The sequence below is a fragment of the Carcharhinus amblyrhynchos genome, chromosome 11, assembly GCF_965287045.1.
Source record: "Carcharhinus amblyrhynchos chromosome 11, sCarAmb.v2.hapA, whole genome shotgun sequence".
NCBI classification, from domain to species: Eukaryota; Metazoa; Chordata; class Chondrichthyes; order Carcharhiniformes; family Carcharhinidae; genus Carcharhinus; species Carcharhinus amblyrhynchos.
The window spans coordinates 46,539,559-46,559,814 of record NC_137334.1 but is presented as its reverse complement, the minus strand read 5'-3'; the positions used below and the strand labels follow the sequence as shown (position 1 = coordinate 46,559,814).

Sequence of the window (20,256 nt, the reverse complement as noted above, 5' to 3'; positions counted from 1 at the left end):
ATTGAGAGAGTTTGGAGGGAGTTTGGAGGGGATTTGAGGGCATTTTGAAGGACTATAGGAAGGGATTGAGGGAGTTTGGAGGGACTATAGCAAAGGATTGAAGGAGAGAATTTGGAGGTTATTGGGGTAGTTTGGACGGGAATTGAGGGAATTTTGATGGGATTTCAGAGAGTTTGATGGGAACTGGGGGAGTTTGGAGGATTGAGGGAGTTTGGAGGTGATTGAGGGAGTTTGGAGGGGAATTGAGAGAGTTTGGAGAGAGTTTGGAAGGGGTTTGGAGGGGGTTGAGGGATTGGGGAGTTTGGAGGAAATTGAGGGAGTTTGGAGAGAGTTTGGAGGGGGTTGAAGGACTTTGGAGGGGATTGATGGAATTTGGAGGGAGTTTGGAGGGATTGAGGAAGTTTGGAGGGAGTGAGGGAGTTTGGCGGGATGGAGGGAGTTTGGAGGGACTGAAAGACTGAGGGAGAGTTTCCAGCCCCGACGCCGCTGTGCCGGAGCGAAGCTGCGTGCAGCCAATGAGAGGGGCAGCTGGTGGGGCGGGCCAATGAGCGCTTGGCAGTGATGAATATTCATGAGGAGCCGGGCTGAGCTGGGAGGGCTGCTTGTTTTATTCACAGCTTCGCCTCCACTTTGTCAACCCCAAAACTCCATTTTCTTATGAATGGAGAGTGAAAAAAAAGATTCGCTTAAATTGGGATCCTGCTCGGCCGGAGGGAGTAGTGGCAGGAAAAGGAGTGAAGTGACAAGCTGGGAGGCGAACGATGACCATGACTGCGATGTCAGAGAGCGTCGGCAGCCCGGTCTCCAGTAAAGCGGTCTTTATGGAGTTTGGCCCACCAACTCAACAAATGTCGCCTCCCATGTCTCACGGACATTACTCCATGCACTGTTTACACTCTGCCGGCCACTCTCAACATGACAGCTCGTACAACACCGCTTCTTCCTTCTCCCGGTCTCTGGGCTACCCCTATGTCAACTCAGTGAATAACCACTCCACTAACCCTTACATCAGCTCAGTGCAATCGTACCAAAACAACTCCAGTCTGGTCCATACGCGGTTAGAGGACACAGGTAAGCGCGGCAGCAGCGCCCAATCGCTAAATCTAATTGCTGTGAAATAGGTGAGAGGCAGGAGAGCAGCATTTGAAGCAGCCCAGGGAGGAAATTTGTAACACACAAATTCGCATCATTCAGTCTCGGATCTTTGTAATTATTTGTTGCGTAATACTATAAACAATGCATGCAATTATGGGTAATTATACGTAAACCGTCGCTAGTAAAAATAGACAAACTTTTAACTGCTGTGCTAAATGCGTTGTTGTTCTGTTGTAGGTAATTATGTATTTGGATGTGCATTGCTATGTCAATTTCTTTCTCTTGCAGGAGCAGAATCAGATAAAGGTACTGTGGTGGAGAGTGGGGAAGTCAGGTTTAATGGGAAAGGGAAAAAAATCCGCAAGCCCCGAACCATTTATTCAAGTCTCCAGCTGCAGGCTTTGAACAGACGGTTCCAACAAACCCAATACCTGGCCCTGCCTGAAAGAGCCGAGCTCGCTGCTTCCCTGGGCTTGACACAGACACAGGTAACGAAGATATTAAACTGAAAATACAAAGCTCTTGGGCCCGACCTTACATCGAATAAATCACACCGTCTGGCAGAGCCAGGCATAAACCCTGATACAGAGTTGAGGAGAAGGTTAAGCTAAAACGACACAAGTGTGCCCTTCCCAGACACAAATCCAAGTATTTGTGTACATCAGTGAAAGCTTGAAACACTGTAATAAAATGCAACTCAAATCCATAAAATGGTACATACATGGAGACCATTCACACAGCCGCTTCACCAATCTGCCCATTTAATAGAGAATGCAGGGTGCCCTGGTATGTCTTAAAGCCTAGGCCAATTATTTGGGAAATAATTTCAACAAGTCGCTCTAAGAAACGCGTCATGTTGCTCAGATGATAACATTATAGTTCTCATCTGTGGGCTGAGGTGTTTAGGAAAGTTCACTTCTTGTGGCTGCATTGGCTGCTTGATTCGAAGGAGGTTTTTGTGCTAATATTTTGGAATTATTTAAGGTAACTGGACTTTTCACACGTTTGGTAGTTTTCGCATTTAAATTCTGGTTTGATAAATGTTTATATAAGACAACTAAAAGTCTTGTCTGCTGTATTTTTGAATACTTAAAAGACGTTTGTTATATTAAACAGGTAAAGATTTGGTTCCAGAACAAGCGCTCTAAGTTTAAGAAGCTGATGAAACAGGGGAATGGTGCATTAGAGAACAGCGCTCTTGCCAACGGCAGGGGCCTAACCGGATCCTCCCCTCCGGTTCCACCCGTCTGGAACACCTCATCTGCTGGCAAGAACTCCACAGGGACCCCGGGAAACTACATTCCCAGCTACACATCGTGGTATCCTCCAGCGCACCAGGAATCTATGCAGCAGCCCCAACTGATGTAAGACAGCCGCACTCGCCCCGTTCGAGCAAGGACAATAACCAAGAAAGCAATTTCTGAAGTGCACCATGCCCTTAGCAGACACGCACAGATGTGATGCGGAGCGACTTCCCAATCCTGCCAGCTGACAGCTCGGCTCAGTATCCATCGGCTCCACATTCAGAGCAGACCTCCAGCACCAGGACTCTGAGACATAATCCCTGGGACAGTTAACAAGCCTTTGTTGCAGATCCCTATTCTGAAATAGGCTTTGTATCGAGTACCGTCTCCCCTTTTAGGATTTTAGGTCTGTAAACGAATGACTGGCTATGCAGCGCAGAATTCATGACAGTGGGAAGTTCTTACTGCACGCAGTCACCGTTCTTTGTACATATCATTATTTAAATATGTTGCACAGATTTAGCGTTTTTTTGGTATTGTGTGGAGTGTACATGATACATTGTGAAATGGGATCTTAATATTTACCTGTGAAATTGAAACGTGTTGCTGAAAAAACACTGTGTTTAGCGTTCTAAATGTAAAGGTTTAGTTTTATATTGATAATGTTAACTTATTGCTTTGTATCTTTGAATCTTTGTAAATATATTATAAAGTCCATTCAAAGACAGTAAAATTATGATTTTGAACGACAGTTGCAATATGAAAGCCTCTGTGTTCTCATTCATTAACACAGAACTGTAGAGAATTCCTGACATAATACATTCACTATCATCTCAATGCTTTCAATAATTCCTTCTTCTCCACTTTACACATTGCAATCAACCAGGAGAGGCGATCAAATAACATCCTCCGTCTGTGAGCATTGGCCAGTCGGAAACGCGAATTAACTTCCCGATATATTTTTATATTTAAATGCACACCGACTCAGGGAATTGTCTTAAAGTTATTTTCCTCCTGTTGTTTCGTTAGAGATTTAACTGCCGGGTAACCTAAAAGCGGGAATCGTAAGCTAATATTATTCTAAATAATGTAATTTCGCTTTGTTTCTGACCAGTCCGGCCGCTCACGATGTGGGATCGGATTATTTTGTTACAGTCAAACGTTACTTTCAGTGTCACGTCTAACCTGTGCTACTCTCAATTGGGTGCAATTATTTTTGCAGCAATTAAAGCACTTTTGCTTTTCAGACGCGTCTATCGCTCTTATTCGCTCTTTTATATATTTTTTGGCGTACAATGCATCTCTTTTTCAGCCTTGAATGACAGGAAGCCACTCCTGTGTTAACTAAATAATTGACTAGAGAAGCAGGTGCTGCCGAAAAAAACCCCCTGCGGTTTGTTCAGAGGAGTTGAAAGCTGTGTCATTTCTACAAGCAACAAACTGGGAACTTCAAAGGAGCTGTTGTTCGGGGATGATGGGCTAACTGCGCTTTTTCAGCAATGAGTGCGCCTTCACCATCAACATCTTGGGAGAGGTAGAGAAGATGCCAATATTACCACAACTGGTGTCTGTAGGGATACCATTCAATCCGCCCGTGTGCCCATTAATCTCCTGAAGTCCTTCATTCTAGATATATAGCTACTCCCATTTGTATGTATGCATGTGTCTGTGTGTATACCATACAGGCACATGGTGTGTGCATATTGTCTGTGTACGGGTTTGTACACTGCACAGATCACAACAAAGCTTAATATAATGCCCAGGTTCTACTAAAATATAACGAAGTAATGGTATTATACACTAAAACACGGAAATAAACACGTAGCATGCAATGTACTGCAGATGCTGGAGTCGGAAACAAAAACAGAAAATGCTGGAAAATCTGAGCAGGGCTGACAGCATCTTTGGGGAGAGGGAGAGTATATTCCATTGTAATGGAATATACAATGTTTATATATAATTCATTCATTCTAAGAAAAATTGTCGAACTTGGGTACATTGTAAACGGATTGAAGAGGCGCCGGTTATTACACACGACAAGTGCTTTACGTTTTAATTTAAACGAATTGATCAGCATCTCGGGCTGAGAATGTTCCACAGATTAAAAGGCGGATGGTTAAATCTAGTGTTCAAGCTTAACGATCGTAACTTTTTTTGGGAGGACTAAGATTTGGAAAAGGGAGGTGCGTAGCGTTTTAGACAAAACTTTTTTTTCTGTAAATGAAGCTTGCGGCTTAGCGAAGAACAAATGAACGTATTCTGCCAAAAGCTCCCAAGCGCGCATACAGCTGCAAGCAAGAGGCTCGGCATTATTGAGCTATATTCTCTACTTGATTACAAGCCGAGGCCATCAAACGGACTATAATTACAGTAATTTTGAGTTTATTTATTCTAATGTAGTTTCGTATCATTGGGGTAATTATGAGCAATTTTTTTTCGCCCGGGGAATCTTTGCATTAACAAAAGAGGTTGCAGTGAAAGCCAAATTTGAATAGCATTGAGAAAGAAGCACTAAACTGAAATAGGTGTGCTTTCCATCTTTGAAATTCGGAACTCCGTTTGTCATGAGGTCTGCAAATTGCCTGCAGGTGTATGGAGAAGAATTGTCAATAGGGAACTGTTCAAAATTAGTAAGACGCGATGAAAAGATAGAGTAAAGGAAAATGCTCAACGAGCGCTCTCTCTCTCGCTCTAGCACACTGATCTCTCGCCTACCTTTCTTTAACATCTAATGGCCAAAGTCACACAGATGTCAATTTTGTTGCAAAGAGAAACCAGGCAGGTAAAGGTTGTGTTTTTAAAGTTCCCGATGTGACAAGTCGGCATGTGTTTACTATTTCCACAAATGGAAATCTTTCAATTCTACTATTTTTAAAAATACTTTTTCATCCGTAGTTAGAATGTTTAAGACAGTCTTAAACAGTCCCTGGAGGGAAAATCCGTTAGCGACCTACGGAAAATTCCAAGAAGTAAATTCTACGGATAGCAATACGGCCTTCCCTGACAACAAACATCATTAACAAACAGCAGAATCCACATGGACGCATCATCTGAATAATAACTGTTTCGTTTTGTTTTACTCTAGCATGCTACAAATTTTAGCATTGTATCTAGAAACGTGTTTAAAATATAGTTAGATATGCAGCATCTTGTGTGCTAACACGGGGGAGGCGGTTACATCGTAAAATACAGCAGCCGCCGAGCATAAACATTCATTGTTCATGGCTACGAATCAAATGATAAGAAAACGTTTTGTAAGATTCAAATCTCTGACAGAATTTGCGGCAAAAAAGGGGCTGCTGAGTGATAGTCCAGAATCTCTGATTAGTGTCGATTAGTGAATAGAAACATTTAAAATAAATCCGTCACTTCAATCGTTTAGGAGACGTCTCCAGATGTCTTCATAAAAATGGTTTAATCATATACCCGTCGCCACACCTAGTTTCCCGTTCCGCGTTTAACGCAAGAATTAGTTCCCTCTTTGCATTAGCCCACCTATTTGGAACTGTATAGCTCACTGTAAGGACCCCACATTATTTGAATGCTGTTTAAACGTACTGACTGTAGAGAAAGTAGTTGATCCCCTTACCTTGTTCCTTTCAGACAACCTGGTCGGCCTTTTTTTAAACTAAGTGATGGTGTCAGGTTTTGCTATGGAGATAAGGGGGGGGAAAATACATCTGATGTGAGTGTGTTTCTGCCGGTAGATCCACTAAAGCGCCTCTCTAAAAGGCTGGGAATCAGGACGCGGCTGCAGAATATGATTGCATTTCTGCTATAGCCTCTGTCTTTATAGCTGATGAAAAAATTGCAGATTATTAGCATAAATGTTTACTCTTCATTACGCTGATGACATTCTGCTCTCCACAACTTGGTAATCTTTCGAAATTATGAGCAATTTTTTAAAAAAAATGTCGAACAGCCGGTTTACCATGCAATTCAAGCTATTCTGCGTAGGCTCCAAACGGATATAATTATCGAGGAGTCAAGATGTTATGCTAAAAACTATGCATTGATATTCCCATTTATTATGTACATACAACTTTGACAATGTTGATGCTTGAAATAGCAGGAAATTGTCTTGCGCAAAAATTACAGTCCATATTAGGACATGTGAAATTGCGAAGAATTATATAGTAATTGCAGGCTTTCAGCTACGAGAGCCGGCAAGCTCAAACTCAAGCGAATGTGGATAAAATTACAGTTGTGTTTCAGTGCAAAGTTTAGAGAGGAAATTCTAAAAAAATGTCCAAATTGACTGCCCAGGATTCCGGAAGTGACTCTACCACATGACATAAGATTGTCTGAGGGCGCGCCTCAATCTAGCAACTATTTGAACTTCTTATTATATATCTCTTTCCCCAGTCAGAATGGAGACACCACCCCCCCCCCCCCCACCACCGCCCCCCCCCCCCCCCCCCCCACACAACCTATAGATAGGAATGGATGTGTCAGATATCAAAAAGGGGTCGGCTTGTCTGGGAGTGCGGATATCCCTAGTTATACCATCCCCAGGGTATTCTTGTAAGAGTCTCAACGTGACAGCCCCGGGGAAGAAAAGGGGAACATCTTGTAACGCAGCAATCAACTGACAAAGTACGGCCTTATTCCTGAAAAGGATTCGACTTTTAGTACTTCTGCTCGCCCTGTCGAGCTAGAAATCCCGCAGATCTTTAACACAAGCCAGTGAGCCAATCTTACAAAATAGAAACGATTCTTTCAGTCGATATTTTTCTAGAGCCGTGTTATGCCTTACCTTATCAGTGTGGATAAGATCTAAATAATATACACGACGCCCTAATCACTATGTCGATTTAGCAAATCATTTTTACGTTTCGTTCAGCTGTAACGACGAACCGAATATTTTCAAGGGACTTTTTTTCGCTCCATGTGTGTACACAGACCACAGGGCACATTCCCTAACAATTTTCATATATTTCATTATGCTGCCCAATTCTTTTTAAAATGCATCAGATTTTACGAGGAAAATAACTGAGGACCTTCAACGTTTATTAAATGCTTTATTACAGAGCTTCTGAACAAGCTATGTAGAAAAGGTGCCACTCGCCCCGTTTTAATAGAAACTGCGAGGTTAACTAATATAATCCACCCCAGCACGCACAATATTTCAGCGTTGCCAGTTTAAATCATTGATTCCTAATCAAACACATTGTTTTGATTCTATTGATTACAATTTCGAACATAGACGGTCCCCCTGTTTCCTAACTAAAACACAGACGTCTCGATTACACCCATATGTATTAAACCAAACAGGAAATTATATTAAAGAAACGTAAACAGTATTCAGGGAATCCTATCCTTTGGTTATTTCTGTGTTATCTGGTCAATTACAAGAACAAAATAAAGGGTTAGACAATCGAACGGAATGTTGTAAGAATTATATTTTGTCCGCACTTTAGACCCGATTAAGAGATCAGTCTAAATAAGTTTGTTAACATATCAGCTGAAACTACTATATTTGCTGCTACCGTGTATTCCTTAAAAATCACTCAACCGTGTATCAGGCTAGCTTTTCCACTTTTCAGATTGTAGTTGTTACAGTTTCTATTGACAAAGACAATTTTGTGAAAAATTTGAAAATGTACAGATTCTCTTTCAGATGGTAGTTCCCCTTGTCAATAATGTGTGTCTATTCGGCAACGGGAAATAATGTAACACCGGCCATTTACAGCCCCAATATTCTATCATCGAAAAACGGGCGCCCGTTTCTGTGCGAGTTCTGACGGGTTAATGTTGATATAAAGATGACGCGCCTATATCAAGATGTTTTGCAAACTATACGATTGTGTTTTCATGACCACGCGTTTCAAATGACGGTGCTCGCCGCATTAGAGTGTGGAATAGTGAAACCCGTTTGTGTCCAAATTTTATTACAGACATTGTTTCATTGTTGCACATTATACTGCCCTGAAGCTCAGGTAATGTGTTGTCAAACTAATTGAATCGGGAGGGTTTCTATCTACCAACAACAGGATCACGTGCTGGAATGTGCGCAGTTCCCATTTTACATGGATATTCCGATAGAATTTAATATTTAGAATCAACCCCCCACCCCCACCCCCGCCCTCCACCGGCCCAAAGGCAAAGCTCTCCAGAAAACAAAACTCCAACTGGATCAGAGAGGTCTGTTTCTGTGGTTTCGCTGTTAACTGCGCTTACAAGTGGTTTGCTCGGGGCCCTTTCAGCCGATTTGTGCCTCTCGTGGTTAATAAAAAAAAGCTACAGAGAGAAGCTCTGTCTCCAGTTTGTCTACTCGCTCCTGAGCCAAGCTAGCCCCTCGAAACTCACATGCCAATACGCTTTGCGTGCCTTTAACAACCAGTGTTAAACTCTCCGCCTGAGGCCAGAGTCTTGGGCTTCTGTTAATCATCAACTACATGCAAGTCTCGGGAAAAGAAAAGTTGTCTTGTTGTTAACTAAAATCCAAAGGTTGGGGGGGGGGGAGGGGCGGTCTTCTTCCAGCACTTTGTCATCCATTTAGTTTCAGTGACAATGTTAAGTCTTCTTCGAGAATCTTTCAAGTGGTTATTATGCACATTAATTATTCACCCTGCTTTGAACTGGGAAAAATTGCTTCGCCGACGGCGGAGAGTTGGGAGTGAAATGTGAAAACAGGGTGCCACTACAGTGGGGGTGTATCTCTGAACACAGTTGTTCTGCGTGAGAATGAGTTGTGTGAGCCAGCTGAGAACGCAAGTCACTGCGGCCAAACTGGACATCTCGACCTCCTCCCGAATAACTTACTCCCAAAGCACACTAAGAGGGAATTTCGATAACAACTCATTACTCCACTTCCAACCTGCTTCGCCAACAGTTACGTCAGAGGGAATATTTATGAGATAAATTTGTCGGGCGCCAGCTCTGAGGAGGAGCAGGGTCTAAAGTAGAGAACATGCGGTTGACTGATGTCTGTCTGCACGAAAGCATTGCCGCCGCAATTCGTACAGATCTTTAATCTGCAAAACAAGTACTGTGTTGTAAGAATCGGAGCCTGCACGTTAGTAACACACGACTAAACTACAACACTTTGTGTCATCCCAAACTGGCATCTTACTGCTGGTAAACATTTGGACAACGTTCCAATCCCTTGAACCATTACTGGGCGATTTGCTTAAATAAAACAACTCAACTAAAATCAAAAGAAACATTCTCTCCTTTTTTAATAAAAATTACTTCGACCAAAGGTTTGTCATTAAACTAGCAACAATAGAAATAACAGTTAAACAATATTTATTTAAATAATATATTTCTTTTCATAAAAGCAACACTGTAAAGAAGTCGTTTTTATAGAATAAATAAAAATAGTTATTTTTCCAAATCTATGGCCTGTGGAAAAATCAGTAGCACAATTTCAAAAAAAACCTTTAAATGTAGTGTTGAAACAACGGATACATATCAATGGTACAGTAACTCAGAACTCAAGACATCATTGGCGCCGCTACAAAAGTAACACAATAATAACATGGTTTATATCACAACAAATAATCCAATAGATGCACATTCGTATTCAGGTAGTTCTGCACGAAAGAATGTAATTATTTACAGATTATTTACGATCCTCTAACATAGCGAACTTTAATATCGAGCACTGAACTGTCTACAGTTCATCTTAATACCACACCGTCCCTTCAGAAAATGAGGTCATTTGCAAAGGCACCAGTTATTACAAACATTATAAAGGACGGTACTTGCAGTTTATTTAAAAAAAACAATGTTTGTTTGCAAACGCTTGAATTGTCCTTGTTTTAGGAAGGCTTTATCAGTCTCTAACCAGTGGTGGTCTTGCAGTAAGTACTCTGGGCTCAGTATATTGCTCCCGGGTTGATAGTGGGCTGATGTTGAAGGATGGGGGTTGAATGGATCTGTGAAGCGCTGTTTGAACCAGGATACCAGGAGTAGTTCCCGAGGAAGGCCGCGGGCGGCCCGTTGTTCTGTGTGAGGCTGGAGTTGCTGTTAATTCTCTGATGAGGAGAGTAGTCCCAGGCTAGAGGAGAGCTGCACGTGGGAGACTCGTCGGCGCTTAGATTCTGCTCCTTTGACATTTCTCCATTTTTCCACATTTTTTTAAATTTAGACCGGCGATTCTGGAACCAAATTTTTACCTAGATTTTGCAAAAAAAAGTTAGGAAAACATCTGTGTTAGGAAAATGTGTTAGGAAAACATGTACAAAGCGTTTAGAAAACACTTGCACTGCAAAAGTTTAGTGTATTCCTTAAACGAGTTGACTAAGTTAATCGAGCTCAAAGAACTGCTTGGTTTAAGAGTTAAGACGCTATATTTTAAATTCTCCAATGCTGTCTCCCTTGTAGAGTCTCACCTGAGTTTGGGTTAAGCCCATGGAAGCCGCCAGCTCGGCTCTTTCCGGCAAAGCCAAATATTGGGTCTTCTGAAATCGCCTCTGTAACGCAGCCAGCTGAAAGCTGGAATAAATAGTTCGAGGTTTTCTAACTTTCTTTGGTTTTCCATTTACTATCCTGATTTCAGGCTCGCAGTCTTTTTCTGAAAACAACAAAAAAAAATTCCCATTTAGAAACAGAGACACAAGTCAGAAACTCAAGACAAACTAGACATCCAGACGCATTGTTTGTTTCAAGGATGGTCCTAACGACGCACACACACACTAACCTACCCACATCAGTGTTTGCCGGCGAATTGCTCGAAGCGTAGGAACCGTAGGAGTTGTAACAATTGGAATAACTAATTTCGTAGGATTTGGCACTGTACGAAAGGTTGTTCATGTTACCGACATGGAACTGGTAGTTGAGCTGTCCGTAAGGTGAGCCGGCGCAGGGGCCGTGCTGCTGTTGTTGCTGCCCGTTGTAATAGCTGCTGTCAGTTGCAGTGGACACTGGCAGGTTTGGAGATTCCTGTGACTTGTGCATGGGGTGATAACTGGAGGTAATCTGGTTGGAATGCATATCTGCAGCAAGGCTGTCAAACACTCCGGTCATTGTTATTGAAAACACAAATCTCCGCTCAGAAAGAAGTGGCCGTTGTTCTGAAGAACATCTCTGTGAGACTCCGTGAGTCTCTGCAGCTCAGTGAGGCTGTCTGAGGCTCTGTAGCTCTATGAGACTCACTCGGTGCTGGTTGAGACTCAGTGCTCTGAGACTCGGTGCTCAGTGAGACTCAGTGCTCTGCACTCTGTTCAGTGAGGTTCTGAGACTCCCACTCGGTGCAGTGAGACTCAGTGAGGCTCAATGCTGTGCACTTGGTGCTAGCTGAGTCTCAGTGCCCTGGAGCTGTGTGAGACAGACTCGGTGCTGGCTGACTCTCAGTGCTCTGGAGCTGTGTGAGACACACTCAGCGCTGGCTGGATTGTGCAAATTCTCCCGCAGCTTCCCACACTCAGCATTAAAGCACCCGCACCGCAGCCTGTCGCCAGGTTGCTAAGTGGCAGCCAATCGGCATACCCTATTGTGCGGAGAGGCGGAGCCAGGAGACTGAGAACAACTCACACTCATCCTCCTCACACTCATCCCCCTCACCCTCATTCTTACCTTCCCCACCTTCATCCTCACCCTCTTGACCGTCACCCTCAGTCCCTTCATACTCATCCTCGTCATCTCCCTCTCCTTCATCCTCCTGATTTGATTTATTATTGTCACATGTATTGGGATACAGTGAAAAGTACTGTTTCTTGCGCTATACAAACAAAGCATACCGTTTATAGAGAAAGGAAGGAGAGAATGACAGTCATAGCTAGAGTGTAGAGAAAGATCAAATTAATGCAAGCTAAGTCCATTCCAAAGTCTGACAGCAGCAGGGAAGAAGCTGTTCTTGGTACTTGTCTTCAAACTTTTATATTTTTTTCTGGACAAAAGAAGGTGGAAGAGAGAATGTCTGGGGTGCATGGGGTCCTTAATTATGCTGGCTGCTTTTCCAAGGCAGTGGGAAGTGTAGACTGAGTCAATGGGTGGGAGGTCAGTTTGCGTGATGGACTGGGCTTCATTCACAAACCTTTCCAATTTCTTGCAGTCATGGGCAAAGCAGGAACCATACCAAGCTGTGGTACAACCAGAAAGAATGCTTCCTATCATGCATCTATAAAAGTTGGTGAGAGTCGTAGTGGACATGCCAAATTTCCTTAGTCTTCTGAGAAAATAGAGGTGTTGGTGGGCTTTCTTAACTATAGTGTTGGCATTGGGGGACCAGGACAGGTTGTTGGTGATCTGGACACCTAGAAACTTAAAGCTCTTGACTCTTTCCACTTTGTCCCTGTTGATGTAGACAGGGATGTGTCCTTCACTACACTTCCTGAAGTCAATGACAATCTCCTTCATTTTGCTGACATTGAGAGAGAGATGATTGTTGCCGCACCAGTTCACCAGATTCTCTATCTCATTTCTGTACTCCGTCTCATCATTGTTTGAGATCCGACTCACTACGGTGGTGTCATCAGCTAACTTGAAAATCGAGTTGGTGGGGAATTTGACCACACAGTCATATGTGTATAAGGAGTATAATAGGGGGCTGAGGATCACTCACCCTCCTCACCCTTACGGTCCTCACTCTCACCCTCCTAATCCTTACCCTCACATTCATCCTTTTCACCTTAGCCATCCTCCCCCACATTATCCTCATCTTTATCCCCTCATCCACCACACTGTCACCTTTTCACTCTCACCCTCTTCACTCTCACATACTCATCTTGCCCTCACACTCCTCATCTTCTCCCTCCTCACCATCACTCTCTTCACCCTCACACTCACCCATACACTCACCCTCCTCACCCTCACCCTCCTCACCTGCCACACCCTCACCTTCAACCTCTGCACCCTCACCATCCACATGCTGACGTTCCTCACCTTCACCCTCCCCTTCCTTAGCCTCCTCACCTTCCTTACCTCACCATCCTCTTCCTGCACACTCTCACCCTCCTCACCCTCACCACCCACCACCACCTCACCCTCTCCCTCTCCATCCTCACCTTCTCACCCTCGCTGTCAACCTCTCTCACACACACCCTTACCCTCAGCACCCTCACCCTCCTCAACTCTCCTCACACTTACCCTCCTCACCCTCTTCATGCTCTTCACCCAGCTCACCCAGACCCTAGTCCCCCACCATTCTCACTCTCACTCCTCTCTTCATCCTCCTCACTTTCATCCTCCTCACCTTCACACTCCTCACCTCACTTATCCTCCTCCTCCTCCTCACCCTTCTCATCCACTTTAATTCCTTCACCACCCTCATTCACTCCCTTGCTCTCCTCATTCTTATCCTCCTCACCTTCCTCACACCCTCCTCACCTTCATGGTGAGGGTGGCATGGTGGCATTGTGGTTGAGGGTGGGCTGACAACATCCTCATGAATCTATTTTGTATTTAGTCTGCTGCCAAAACATCACATTTGTAAAGGGTTAACTAGAACTCTGTGCAATATTCTAGCTGTGGCAGAACAAGCAGAATTCTAGCATGACCTACCTCCCTGTTCTTAGATTCTATCCCAGGGCTAATTAAGGAAAGTATCCTGTAGACTTTATTAACTTCCCCTGCTACATTCATCGATCTAAAGACCTACACTCCAAGGTCCCTCCGTTCCTCTGTATTTTCCCATCTATCTGGAACCCCTGCCCCCATTGCACCACCTCCCCCTTCCCCACCTCACATTTCTCTACGCTGGTTTCCATTTGCCTCTTTCCTACCCACCTGACCAGTCAATCCATAACTACTTGCTGTCCACATCATTCCTCCTCAATGTCAACAACTTGGACATTGTGCATTTCATCTGCAAACTTTGAATTCACATCCCTGTATTTAAATCAAAATCATTGATATATACGCAAACATGGAACTGTGAGCTCTGTGGAACCCCACTGGAAACATTTCTGATCACAAATGTACCTCCTGACCTTTACCCTTTGCTCCAGTCACTGAACCAATTTTGGATTCGACTTGCTAATTTCCATGAGATTTAAAATCTCATGGATTTTTACTATTTTGACCATGTCAAAGTCACCAACAGCTTGAACATGCTTGAATAATAAAGAGTTTACCACCGTGTGGGATGCTTTCAAATGCTTGGCTAAAATGCGTGAAGATAACATGAGATAGGCCACCCTCATTCACTCTCCTTGTCACATCCTCAAAAAATCCAATCAAGTTAATCAAACACGACCTCCCCTTAACAAATCTACACTGCCTGTCCTTGATTAATCTCTGCCTTTCCAAATGATAATTTCGACTGTTCATCAGAACCTTTCTGAATTTTTCCCCACTATCGAGATTAGGCTGACTGCTCTGTAATTATTTGATCTCTCCCTCTCTCCTTTCTTTCCACCTAATTCTGTTACACATTTGGTCTACGTGAAAGTTTAGAAACATATAGATTTGAAATCAATTACAAAAACTAAATACTGCTGAGGCTGGAAATCTGAAATAATAAAAAACAGAACACGTCAGGAACATTCTGCAAGTCAAACAGGAGCTGTGGATAAATTCACATTTCAGCTCGATGACCTTCAGTCAGAGGTCATCTCTGACTGAGATGCAACAGCTTTTAAGCAAAAACTGAGGCAGGTGAGGGAGGGGAAAGAGGGAGGGAGGGCTGGGAAGGAAAGATAGATAAAGGGAAGGTCTTATCGAAGATCACTCCATGGAAAGTGACAGGCCCGGATGGGATATCTGGATGAGTACTCAGATCCTGCATGGACCAACTAGCGGGGGTAATCACAGACATCTTTAACCTCTCCTTACACCAATCTGAGGTCCTTACCTACTTCAAGAAGATGACCATCATCCCAGTGCCAAAGAAAAGTCAAACAGCGTGCCTTAATCATTTTCATCTGGTATCTCTGACATCCATCATTTTGAAGTGGTCCAAAGGTTAGTCATGGGCACAAATCAATTCTGGCCTCCCAGATTGCCTGGATTCACTAGAGTTCATGTACCGCTGCAACAGCTCCACAGCAGACACCATCTCCCTGGCTCTACACTCAGATATCAAGGACATCTATGTCAGACTCCTATTTATCGACTACAGCTCAGCCTTCAATACCATTATTTCTACAAAATTCATCTCCAAATTCTGTGGCCTGGGGCTTGGCTCCTCCTTGTGTAACTGGATCCTGAACTTCCTAATCCATTAGAACATAGATCATAGAACATTACAGCGCAGAACAGGCCCTTCGGCCCACGATGTTGCGCCGACCAGTTAAAAAGCAATGACCCTCTAACCTAAACCAATCCCTTTCCATCCATAAACCTATCCACGGATCTCTTAAACGCCCCCAAACTAGGCGCATTTACAACTGCAGCAGGCAGGGCATTCCATTCCCCCACCACCCTCTGGGTAAAGAACCTACCCCTGACATCCATCCTACAACTACCACCCCTTAATTTAAAGCTATGCCCCCTCGTGCTAGCTTTCTCCATCCGAGGAAAAAGGCTATCACTGTCCACCCTATCTAAACCTCTAATCATCTTATATGTTTCAATAAGGTCCCCTCTTAGCCGCCTTCTTTTTAACGAAAACAACCTTAAATCCCTTAGTGTCTCCTCAGAGGACCTCCCCTCCATACCAGGCAACATCCTGGTAAACCTCCTCTGCACCCTCTCCAAAGCCTCCACATCCTTCCTATAATGTGGGGACCAGAACTGCACACAATACTCCAAGTGCGGCCACACCAGAGTCTTGTACAGTTGCAACATGACACAGCGGCTCCTAAATTCAATCCCCCTACCAGTAAACGCCAAGACACCGTATGCCTTCCTAACAACCCTATCTACTTGATTCCCAGCTTTCAGGGATCTATGTACACATACACCTAGATCCCTCTGTTCATCCACACTATTCAGAGTCCTACTGTTAGCCCTATACTCTACACATCTGTTATTCCTGCCAAAGTGAACTACCTCACACTTTTCCACATTAAACTCCATCCGCCACCTCTCGGCCCAGCTCTGCATTGACCCCAATCAGTAAGGATAGGCAACAGCAAATCCTCCACGATCATCCTCAACACTGCTGCCCCACAAGGCTATGTTCTCAGTCCCCTACTATATTCCTAATATACCTATGATGTGTAGGAAAATTCCCCTTCAACTAGATTTTCAAGTTTGCTGACAGCACCACTGTAGTGGATCGGATCTCAAACAATGACAAGACAGAATATTGGAAAGAGATAGAGAATCTGATGAACTGCTGCAATAACAATAATCTCTCCCTCAATGTCAACAAAATGAAGGCGATAGTCACCAACTTCAGGAAGCATTGTGGAGGACATGACCCTGTCTACATCAATGGAAATGGTCAAGTACTTCATGTTTTTAGGTGAACAGATCACCAACAACCTGTCCTGGACCCCCATGCCAACACTATAGTTAAAAATGCCCACCAATGCTTCTACTTTCTCAGAAGACTAAGGAAATTTGATATGCCCTCAATGACTGTCGCCAGTCTTTACAGATGCACCGTAGAAAGCTTGGTATGGGTCCTGCTCTGTCCGAGACCGCAAGAAGCTACAAAGGGTTGTGAATGTAGCCCAATCCATCACGCAAACCAGCCTTTTATCTGCTTCCCACCGCCTCGGCAAAGCAGCCAGCATAATCAAGGACCCCACACATCTTGGGCATTCTCTTTTCCACCTTCTTCCATTAGGAAAAGATATAAAAGTCTGAGGTCATGTACCAACTGATTCAAGAACAGCTTCTACTCTGCTGCCATCAGATTTTTGAATGGACCTACTTTGCATTAAGTTGATCTTTTGCTACATCTTAGCTATAATTGTAACAATACATTCTGCACTCTCTCCTTTCCTTTTCTATGAACAGTATGCTTTGTCTGTGCAAGGAACAATACTTTTCACTGTATCCCAATACATGTGACAATAATAAATCAAATCAAGTCAAATCAATAGGCCTCTGATAAGGTGAAAGGCGAAAACACTTAACAACAAATGTAATAATATGCAAGGTAACAGGAGATGTCAATGGAACAAGAAACAAAAGATAGGATGTAGAGGAGGGGCAAATGAAAATATGGAATAATTACCAACAATTTCTGTCCGCAGTAATTGGGGAAAAGGTTATGATCTGAAACATTGGACTTGCTGCAGAGGTGAAGGCTGTAAAGTGTTATATCAATGTATCAACGGATTAAATGTTGTTCCCCCAGCTTATATTGAGCTTCATCGGAAAGCATCGGAGGCTGTGACAGAGTGGTCAGAGTGGGACAGAATCATAGAATCCCTACAATTCTGAAGAAGGCCATTCAGCCCACAGACTCTGCTCTGAATCTCTGACAGAGCATCTTACCCAGGCTTACCCCTTATCCTATCCCCTAATCCCACACATTTACCCCGCTAATCCTCCTAACCTACACAGCTTGGGACACTAAGGGCAATTTAGCATGGCCAATCCACCTACCCAGTACATCTTTTAGACTGTGGAAGGCACTGGGAGAATGTGCGAACTCCACACAGGCAATCACCCGAGGCAGGAATGGAACCCAGGTTCCTGGTGCTGTGAACTTTTTCAGAGTTAAGAGTGGGACCGGGACAAAGGTCAGAGTGGGATTGGGACAGAGGTCAGAGTGGGATTGGGACAAAGGTCAGAGTGGGATTGGGACAGAGGTCAGAGTGGAACAGGAACAGAGGTCAGAGTGGGATTGGGACAGAGGTCAGAGTGGGACTGGGACAGAGGACAGAGTGGGATTGGGACAGAGGTCAGAGTGGGATTGGGACAGAGGTCAGAGTGGGATTGGGACAGAGGTCAGAGTGGGATTGGGAGAGAGGTCAGAGTGGGATTGGGACAGAGGTCAGAGTGGGATTGAGACAGAGGTCAGAGTGGGATTGGGACAGAGGTCAGAGTGGGATTGGGACAGAGGTCAGAGTGGGATTGGGACAGATGTCAGAGTGGGATTGGGACAGAGGTCAGAGTGGGATTGGGACAGAGGTCAGAGTGGGATTGGGACAGAGGTCAGAGTGGAACAGGAATGGAGGTCAGAGTGGGATTGGGACAGAGGTCAGAGTGGGATTGGGACAGAGGTCAGAGTGGGATTGGGACAGAGGTCAGAGTGGGATTGGGACAGAGGTCAGAGTGGGATTGGGACAGAGGTCAGAGTGGGACTGGGACAGAGGTCAGAGTGGAACAGGAACGGAGGTCAGAGTGGGATTGGGACAGAGGTCAGAGTGGGACTGGGACAGAGGTCAGAGTGGGATTGGGACAGAGGTCAGAGTGGGACTGGGACAGAGGTCAGAGTGGGACTGGGACAGAGGTCAGAGTGGAACAGGAACGGAGGTCAGAGTGGGATTGGGACAGAGGTCAGAGTGGGATTGGGACAGAGGTCAGAGTGGGATTGGGACAGAGGTCAGAGTGGGATTGGGACATAGGTCAGAGTGGAACTGAGACAGAGGTCAGAGTGGGATTGGGACAGAGGTCAGAGTGGGATTGGGACAGAGGTCAGAGTGGGATTGGGACAGAGGTCAGAGTGGGATTGGGATAGAGGTCAGAGTGGGACTGGGACAGAGGTCAGAGTGGGATTGGGACAGAGGTCAGAGTGGGATTGGGACATAGGTCAGAGTGGGATTGGGACAGAGGTCAGAGTGGGACTGGGACAGAGGTCAGAGTGGGATTGGGACAGAGGTCAGAGTGGGATTGGGACAGAGGTCAGAGTGGAACTGAGACAGAGGTCAGAGTGGGATTGGGACAGAGGTCAGAGTGGGATTGGGACAGAGGTCAGAGTGGGACTGGGACAGAGGTCAGAGTGGGATTGGGACAGAGGTCAGAGTGGGACTTGGACAGAGGTCAGAGTGGGATTGGGACAGAGGTCAGAGTGGAACGGGAACACAGGTCAGAGTGGGACTGGGACAGAGGTCAGAGTGGGATTGGGACAGATGTCAGAGTGGGATTGGGACAGAGGTCAGAGTGGAACAGGAACGGAGATCAGAGTGGGATTGGGACAGAGGTCAGAGTGGGACTGGGACAGAGGTCAGAGTGGGATTGGGACAGAGGTCAGAGTGGGATTGGGACAGAGGTCAGAGTGGGATTGGGACATAGGTCAGAGTGGAACAGGAACGGAGATCAGAGTGGAATTGGGACAGAGGTCAGAGTGGGATTGGGACAGAGGTCAGAGTGGGATTGGGACAGAGGTCAGAGTGGGACTGGGACAGAGGTCAGAGTGGAACAGGAACGGAGATCAGAGTGGGATTGGGACAGAGGTCAGAGTGGGACTGGGACAGAGGTCAGAGTGGGATTGGGACAGAGGTCAGAGTGGGATTGGGACAGAGGTCAGAGTGGGATTGGGACAGAGGTCAGAGTGGAACAGGAACAGAGGTCAGAGTGGGATTGGGACAGAGGTCAGAGTGGGATTGGGACAGAGGTCAGAGTGGGATTGGGACAGAGGTCAGAGTGGAACAGGAACAGAGGTCAGAGTGGGATTGGGACAGAGGTCAGAGTGGGATTGGGACAAGGGTCAGAGTGGGATTGGGACAGAGGTCACAGTGTTATTGGGACAGAGGTCAGAGTGGGACTGAGACAGAGGTCAGAGTGGGACTTGGACAGAGGTCAGAGTGGGATTGGGACAGAGGTCAGAGTGGGATTGGGACAGAGGTCAGAGTGGGATTGGGACAGAGGTCAGAGTGGGATTGGGACAGAGGTCAGAGTGGGACTGGGACAGAGGTCAGAGTGGGATTGGGACAGAGGTCAGAGTGGGATTGGGACAGAGGTCAGAGTGGGATTGGAACAGAGGTCAGAGTGGAACTGAGACAGAGGTCAGAGTGGATCTGGGACAGAGGTCAGAGTGGGATTGGGACAGAGGTCAGAGTGGGATTGGGACAGAGGTCAGAGTGGGATTGGGACAGAGGTCAGAGTGGGATTGGGACAGAGGTCAGAGTGGGATTGGGAGAGAGGTCAGAGTGGGATTGGGACAGAGGTCAGAGTGGGATTGGGACAG

At 45.1% G+C, this 20,256-nt stretch overlaps 2 protein-coding genes across 4 annotated transcripts; one reads left to right on the top strand and one right to left on the bottom strand.

The window, feature by feature from the left end:
• The first annotated feature begins 761 nt into the window (after positions 1-761).
• dlx1a (distal-less homeobox 1a) lies at positions 762-2,463 on the top strand. Of its 3 annotated transcripts, none has more exons than XM_080198234.1 (3): positions 762-1,071; positions 1,390-1,583; positions 2,212-2,463. In XM_080198234.1, exons 1-3 carry the CDS (start codon positions 762-764, stop codon positions 2,461-2,463), a joined length of 756 nt encoding a protein of 251 aa, XP_080054360.1. The 3 variants fall into 3 exon arrangements, with proteins under 3 accessions (XP_080054360.1, XP_080054359.1, XP_080054361.1); XM_080198233.1 differs by having other exon boundaries at positions 1,384-1,583; XM_080198235.1 differs by lacking the exon at positions 1,390-1,583 and having other exon boundaries at positions 2,212-2,307.
• A 7,311-nt stretch (positions 2,464-9,774) lies between these two features.
• On the bottom strand, positions 9,775-11,590 carry LOC145349701 (homeobox protein DLL-4-like). The gene is made up of 3 exons (XM_080198232.1): positions 10,991-11,590; positions 10,679-10,860; positions 9,775-10,462 (listed from the first exon to the last, which is right to left on the bottom strand). The coding sequence occupies exons 1-3, from the start codon at positions 11,310-11,312 to the stop codon at positions 10,163-10,165; spliced, it is 804 nt and encodes a 267-aa protein (XP_080054358.1). The 5' UTR covers positions 11,313-11,590; the 3' UTR covers positions 9,775-10,162.
• Between the last annotated feature and the right edge of the window lie 8,666 nt (positions 11,591-20,256).

Coding starts and splice junctions, on each gene's coding strand:
- dlx1a (XM_080198233.1), top strand. CDS start 762: ATGACCATGACTGCGATGTCAGAGAGCGTCGGCAGCCCGGTCTCCAGT. Junction 1,072..1,383: donor TACGCGGTTAGAGGACACAG/GTAAGCGCGGCA, acceptor TTTCTCTTGCAG/GAGCAGAATCAGATAAAGGT. Junction 1,584..2,211: donor TGGGCTTGACACAGACACAG/GTAACGAAGATA, acceptor TATATTAAACAG/GTAAAGATTTGGTTCCAGAA.
- LOC145349701 (XM_080198232.1), bottom strand. CDS start 11,312: ATGACCGGAGTGTTTGACAGCCTTGCTGCAGATATGCATTCCAACCAG. Junction 10,861..10,990: donor GCCGGCAAACACTGATGTGG/GTAGGTTAGTGT, acceptor TGTTGTTTTCAG/AAAAAGACTGCGAGCCTGAA. Junction 10,463..10,678: donor TGGGCTTAACCCAAACTCAG/GTGAGACTCTAC, acceptor TGCAAAATCTAG/GTAAAAATTTGGTTCCAGAA.